Source organism: Oryza glaberrima, chromosome 2 (assembly GCF_000147395.1).
Source record: "Oryza glaberrima chromosome 2, OglaRS2, whole genome shotgun sequence".
In the NCBI taxonomy this organism is placed as follows: Eukaryota; Viridiplantae; Streptophyta; class Magnoliopsida; order Poales; family Poaceae; genus Oryza; species Oryza glaberrima.
The window spans coordinates 14,253,366-14,260,888 of NC_068327.1; the positions used below are offsets into that span (position 1 = coordinate 14,253,366).

Here is a 7,523-nt window from a genome sequence, read left to right on the forward strand (position 1 = left end):
TACTTGCCCTAAGGTAGCTATTGTATTGACACGTAATTGAGTACCCGATGACTATTATTGTTTTGGGTACATTTATTCATTAACATTAAATAAAAAAAGTTGAAAGTTGATAAAATTCGCAGAGGACGACCTTGATTGGTTCCTTGTACTCCTGTTGATTGGGAGGCCCCACCCTGCACCACTGCTTCTCTACGAGTGGACACCGCAAGGGCCCCACCTTAGCTAATCAGAGAGGCGAACAGTGTTTCCTTTTTTGGTCGTACGCACAGTAACTCTTCACACAGCGGCTGTATAGCTGCTGCCACTCAACTGTGCAGGACTCCTAGCTCCCTGCTACATATACCGGCCGGTCGGACCCCCTCATCTTGCCGGCCTCATCATCGTCACCGATCGATCCCGGCCATTCCACGGTCGATCGATCGTCTCCGGCCGGCCGGTCGCCGGTGGGAATTGAAGCAGCTAGGTGACACACATACATGGCGGGCGTGTGGGTGTTCAAGGACGGCATCGTGCGGCGCGTGGAGAACCCCGGCAGCGAGGAATCGTCGTCGGCCGGGGACGGCGGCAGAGGCGGGCGGCGGAAGGTGCTGGTGCACGTGCCGAGCGGGGAGGTGGTGGCGTCATACGAGGTGCTGGAGCGGCGGCTGCGGGAGCTCGGGTGGGAGAGGTACCTCACCGACCCGTGCCTCCTGCAGTTCCACCAGCGCTCCACCGTGCACCTCATCTCTGTCCCCCGCGACTTCTCCAAGTTCAAGCTCGTCCACATGTACGACATCGTCGTCAAGACCCGCAACGTCTTCGAGGTCCGTGACGCCGCCGCCCCTGCCGTCTCACCGGCGACCTAGCTGCTGATCCGAGATCCATCCATCCATCGATCAGACGACAGCTTATAGCTACAGCAGTCCACATGAGCTTGCCTGCCTGCTATTATAAGAGTGTAAGTATGTATATATATACTGGTATGCGTGTGATCGATCAAGGATCGATGTACACACAAATGAGCATGCACAGATCACTAGATCGAGATCTATAGCTCGATCGATTTGGGGTTTCGCCTGCCGGCGTTGCAGCTTTTGGATTAGATGTTGCGCCGGTGAGGACATTGCTATAGGTTAATTGGCTTTTGGGTATATTTCTGCATAAATAATGCATCAATAGAGAGCACAACATGTGTATGCATACTTATATTTATATGTACACATGCATACATATATAAGTACATACATAGGGGCCGGGGGCAACATGCAGGTTGCAGAGATTCTGCCAGAGATCAAGCAGAAAGGGGATCACCGATGCCCTACTCTCAACCGTACCTTTTTACTGTTTAATTTGGAATAATTTGGATTGTCTCAATACAAATTATGTACCAGTTTTTTCACATATGATTTGCACGACATTTTAAATATTGTAATCTGTACACATAATATTGATCGGTCTCTCTTTCCCTGTGGCCAATATTATGTGCAGCTTAATTATACAATTACAAGCACCATCCCCCTATGTGTGGTTTAATTATTAGTCCTATCAGAAGAAGAGTCTCTGATTCTTTTCATAGGTAGGGTCAAATTAAACTTAAATTTTTGTGAGATAATATATATATATATATATAAACCAATTTTCAGAAAGAACTCAAACAGATCTCTATAACATTCAACACATATTTTTTTAACTGAAATATTTAACACATATTTGTAATAGTTTGAGAAGACATCCACAGTTTTCATAGCTAGTAATTAGTACGGAGTATATGACAAGTTACAAATTGATCCTTATGTATGCAATTAATATTCTGTTAAATGTTGGTTTAAAATAAGCCATAAACCATTAGCTTGTCGTGTTAATCCCTAACTGTTCGTTCTCTTAAATTGTTGGAGATTAAATTGTAATTGTTCTAAATCAAGAACCAGCAACATTAAGAGATTACCTTTTAAATTCGAACGCCTCCTCAGATTAATAATTAAATATTTCAAAAATAAAGTTCAACGGTTTCTAAATCGAGAACTATTACATATGCTCAAATCTCGAATGGCCCTTGACTGCATATACCGTATATATAGTTTGTGGTCATGACCCATTAGGTCAAGAACCAATAGATTAGTATACCCTCAAATATCTGACTGAATGTTTTTAACAATTCCTTTAACCATTAGAGATCACTGCAGTTGCGAACCGTTGGATATTATTAGGCTTTGTGTAGCAGTGGAAGCGGAATTATTTTAGCAACATAAATCATTTTATTAAGTAAATTCTTTTGTTAAAAACCTAAGAAACTACAAATCCAATCGTGTGCTAACAAAAATCGCAAGTCGACTATATGGCATGTATATATATGTGTCTTGTGTTATGCCAAAGCTTCTACTTAATTCGAGGTATGTATGTCTCAAAATCCCAATGGAATATCAACAGATGTTTTCTAGCCCACAATAAAGCCACAACTGACAATTTTATCTGCATGTCAAGTTGGCAACAACGATACGTATGTGTGTTCTGTCCTGCGTTTAAAGTAGGGATGACTGCATGTGACTTTGTTAATTATTTGGCAGTAGTGCAGAAGTTATCTGGGGACCAAAAGCTCAAACATTTTGATATATGTCAGGGGAATTTTAATCTAGATATGTTTTTTTAAATAAATATATCAGGGCCGTCCCGTCAAATTCGGGGCCCTGTGCAAAGTTGAAGGATAAAAACTTAATTGATGATATAATATGAAAATAATTTATATTACATAATATATTTCATAGCAATCTAGAATGGCCCAAAATGATAATCCAAAATTAGGGATTACCGGATTAGAAATTATCAGAAAGAATTAGGTCAGGGGCGCGGCAAGCGTCAGGCGGCATGACCGCACGAGAGAAAGAGGTGAGGCGTCGTTTACTCCTCTCGTTCGTTGCGATTGGCGATTGGCAAGGTCCACAGTAGAAGGCGATTCAACATTGCGAACCAGCGCAACTGTGCGAACCGGCAAAGGCGTAATCGAAGCCGAAACGACAAGAAAAATAATATATTTTTGGGACTAGTTAGGCTACCAATTTACTTATTGAGTTGTATATCTAGTGTTCAAGTTTTGGGCCTAGGAGCCCCTAAAAATTGGGGGCGCTGTGCGGGCGCGCTGGCCGCATGCCCCAGGGACGCCCCTGATAAATATGGTGACTTTTTAGTACAGTTTCTAAAACATCATGAGCAATATATATAATTCCCTGTTATGGAACTTCTTGCGATAACATGCATATCAGCACATATATAGTACGTGAGAATGAAGAACCAACAAAAAGAAAAAACTAATTTCCCTTTCTTTTGAATGTTTTTCGTAATAGATGGGAAATCCATAAGTCACACATATGGACTGACATTAATTTCTTTTTTTTCTTTTCGTATGTAGTTAACTCTATCTCTTATCAGCAGAAAAGATGGGGAAGAACTGGCCATGTATAGCTCTTATCCATTATCGCATGGACTGACTTTCTCTTTACAGCAAATATAGTGCATGGACTGATGATTCGTTGAGTTCCAAACTCTAGCTCTCTTCCATTTAGTTATTTGCTAGTGTCTCTTGTAGAAAATATTCACTGTCCAGGCAAAACGCAACAAAATATCAGGCCCCTCTGTGGCCTTGTGGGGCTCATCACTTATGCTGCATGCATAGGAGTATGAAACAGAGCCCAGAGCTAGCTAGCTAGGGACACGGCCTGGGGTTCCGTGCTTAATTTACTGCTGTGGACGGTAGCTTTTACTAACTATACTGGCTGAAATTTCCAGTTAAGATTCTGAACTGAAGTTAGGATCAGTTCAAACTGGAAAAGAAAAATCTGACATAAGGAATCTGGACTATTGAAACACCAATCTCAATAATTGTTGAGCTATTGTAGAGTGTGGACCAGCGCTCTGCCAATGGCATACAACGTTCATCAGCTATATTTCATGTAAATATTTTGGAGAAAAATTCTGTGGACAAGATTCACATTCTCCCAAACAATTCGTGGCCTCCATGCACAGTGCTCGGTGCACACATGTACAGATTTGAAGTGCTTTATAATTACAGGTCCATTGTCCCATTAAGCCTTATATGTTTCTAAATCAACGATTCCAAATATAAAACTTTAACCAATACTTTAGTTTCCATCACTTTAATTCCTTTTTATATACCTTTTCTGGTGAACATCATGTTTCCTTTATAATGTAATTTGAACCCAGATCTCGCCCTACTGTTTTGGTTGAAAAAATATATGCCAATTAAGAATAGTGAAAATGAATCAAAGAAAATCTAAAATGATCTTAAAAAACCCTGCAGTTACTTAGATAATCCCTCCGTCCCAAAATATAAAAGCCTAGGACAAGATAGGATATTTTCTAGTACACAGAAGGAAGATGGACGTGGACACACAGAAGAACTTTTCGTCTTCTCGAGCACCATGCTCGATGTTGGCTCAACTCCATTCTTAAATTATCGTGTTTATTAAAAACAACACTTAATCCCACTTACTAGTGTCGGTTTATTAAAAAAATGATATTTTGATTACTTAATACCAATTTTCCGAATAAACCAAAACCTATAAGGTGTTATAGGTGCCGGTTTTTAATTTGGAAAAAATCTGAATTACCCTCTTGAACTATTGGGTCAGTAAAAATTAACCCTCTAGACCCGAAATCTAGACATCTTTCACTCTCAACTATACATACCGAATGAACTACCCCCTAACTCAATTCGAAGCGATTTTGATCTGCGTGGCATACATGTGGCGCTAATGTGGCAATCCAATTAAAAAACAATAAAAAAACATGGTCCCCCTTGTCATATACCTCACTCCTCTATCTCTCACTCTCTCTACTCTCTCATGCTTTGTCAGTTGTTGCATTGGGGGATGAGGCGGGCAGTGTTGAGGCGCCAAGCGTGATGGTGGCCGGCGTGGCAGGGAGGACGTCATTGGCAGCGAACACAAGTGATGAGCTTCCCATGGAGAGCTCGCCTCGCCCCCGCTGTCAACATCCATCGATCGATCGCATCTCCTATGGAGGTGGTGCTGAACAGCAGAGGGGCGGAGGAGCTCGAGAGGGGGAAGCGGCTTCTCTTCGTCCTCTACCAGCGTGCACCTCCTCCTCAGCCTTCTGCGGAGACGACAAAAAGCATGGAGATAGGACACCGGTAGGCGGCGAGCAGCGACCCTTGTCATCGATCTAGTGGACCCTTGTCTTCGTAGGTCACCGGAGCTTTGCCCGAGCCGAATGCAAAGAGAGAGGTGAGAGGGGAAAAGATGGAGGGAAGAGAGTATGAAGTGGGATCCCGTTGATTTTTTCTAAAAAAAAACTAATTGCTGACTGGACTACTATGTAGGATCAAAACCACTCTAGATTGAGTTAGGAGGGTTTTTCGTCTGGTATTAATAGTTGAGGGTGAAAGATGTCCGGTATTCAGATTTAGGGGGTAATTAGTACCCACCCAATAGTCAGGGGGTAATTCAGACTTTTTCTTTTTATTTAGACCCATCGAAGGGATCATGAGGACAAAAAAGGCTTTATATGTATTGGTTTTAGATGAATCGACACATATAAGGTTGTTCCTATTAAGGGTTATGTAGTTGTGATAAGAGATATGTGTATTATGGGAATCGGGAGTCAAATTCTGAAGAAGGGATTAATTGGAAGATGTGAAACCAAATAGAAATAGTTGTATGGGGCTTCCATAGAGCATATCCGAGAGATGGCTAATAGCAGTCCCAAAAATTAAATTTTGGGAATTAAGATAAAAACCATCCAAGAGGTTTCCAAGTGATAAAAACCACCCATTTTAATTTGCTGCATTCCTAATCCCGGTGTCAAATCAATTCAGATTTTGGGCACCGTTTCGTGCTCCCAATCGAGCTGGCGTGGGAGAAAATTGGCCATCGGGCCACCTCATGGATCCCCTGTCATCTCCTCGCTCGCTCCGAATGCCACTGCATGACCGCCATGGCCAGGCTAGCTGCTCACTTGGTCCGTCTGCCAGCCGCCTAGGCCTCCTCTACTTCCTCCTCTAGCGCTACCACTCGAGGCCACCGCCCTGGCCACTACATCGGAGCTTGCCATAAAACAACCTTACGTAAATGATAAGCTTCAGGATGTATGCGTCACAAGTTGCATAATACCTCCCTTCATTTCAGGATATAAGACGTTTTAACTTTGGTCAAAGTCAAACTCTTTCAAATTTGACTAAGTTTATAGACAAATATAATAATATTTATAATACTAAATTAGTTTTATCAAATCAATAATTGAATATATTTTCATAATAAATTTGTCTTGGGTTGAAAATATTATTCCTTTTTTTCTATAAACTTAGTCAAACTTAAAACAGTTTGACTTTGACTAAAGTCAAAACGTCTTATAACCTGAAACGGATAATAAAGAATGATGTATGGCAAAAGATTATCGATGATGGTTTACGTTGAAGCAATAAGCTCGATGCGAGTGAGTGATCGTCCCTTATACCATGGACAACCGACCTGTTGCTTAAAATCGCATATAACTTCATAGGACAACAAGCTTGTATATACCGCCCAGGCTCCCACAAGAGCGTGGGGACGACGAGCCTCTTTTCTCTTTTTTTCTCTCGGGAACCTATTCATGTGCGATTGGGATAATCTGGGTCCACCGCATCCAATGCATAGTACGAGATAGCCCAAAAGCATTCAATCACAGCAAAAGGAGTGCTGGTATTGACCAAATTAATTCTTGAGTTCAAATATATGTAACAATTCTTAATCTGAGTGAATCTATACCCAAATGAGAAGCGTTGTGTATAAGAGCAAATATATTTGAAGAACCCACTAATGGAGGGGAACAAAAACTACTTAACAAAACAATTTTGGCGAATTCACCCTTTATTTTATTATTGGCAAACTAAAAGAGTATCCACATATAAAAATATTTAGATGCTGGTTGATTAAGCGCTGCATGGAAAAATTGATTTTCATAAGCCTCTTAAGATACCCACATATAGAAACAACATTCGAGACCTCCTCATTTTCCCTTCTCCTTTTAACCGGCCCATCCCGACTCCCTTCTCCTGTATTTCTCTCTCATCTCTCACTTAGATCCCCCCTCCCCCATGTCTACTTCTCCCTCTTTGCCTCATCTACTTCTTCTCCCCCTCTAGATCTACGAAGGAAGCCAGCGCGCGGGGTGGCTTGTGGAGGTGGCGATGAGGACATCGGGCGAGATGGAAGAAGCTCGAGGGTGGTGGATCCAGCAGCGCCGCCCTCGAGAGGGTTGGATCCGACACCCTTGGCCCCTGAATGGGTGACGGCGGAGCTCGAGGGCAGCGGGTCCGGTAGTGCCGCCCTCCGGAGGGGCGGATCTGCCATCCTTAGCCCCGGGCAGCAACAGCAGAGCTCGAGAGCAGTGGATCCGGCAGTGCCGCCCTCGGCATCGAGAGAGGCGATGGCGACGACAGAGATCGAGGGCAGCAGATCCGGGGGCACTGTCCTTGGTCCCCGGAGGGGCGTTGGCGATGGCGGTGTTCGAGGGCAGCGTATCCAGCAGCGCCA

General features: G+C 42.9%; 1 protein-coding gene across 1 annotated transcript; it reads left to right on the top strand.

The window, feature by feature from the left end:
- Positions 1-275: 275 nt before the first annotated feature.
- LOC127761601 (flowering-promoting factor 1-like protein 3) lies at positions 276-987 on the top strand. Its single transcript, XM_052285914.1, has one exon. The coding sequence runs from the start codon at positions 477-479 to the stop codon at positions 843-845; it is 369 nt and encodes a 122-aa protein (XP_052141874.1). The 5' UTR covers positions 276-476; the 3' UTR covers positions 846-987.
- The last annotated feature ends 6,536 nt before the right edge of the window (positions 988-7,523 follow it).

Bases quoted from the DNA above. Each gene is read 5' to 3' on its own strand.
- LOC127761601 (XM_052285914.1), top strand. From the start codon at position 477: ATGGCGGGCGTGTGGGTGTTCAAGGACGGCATCGTGCGGCGCGTGGAG.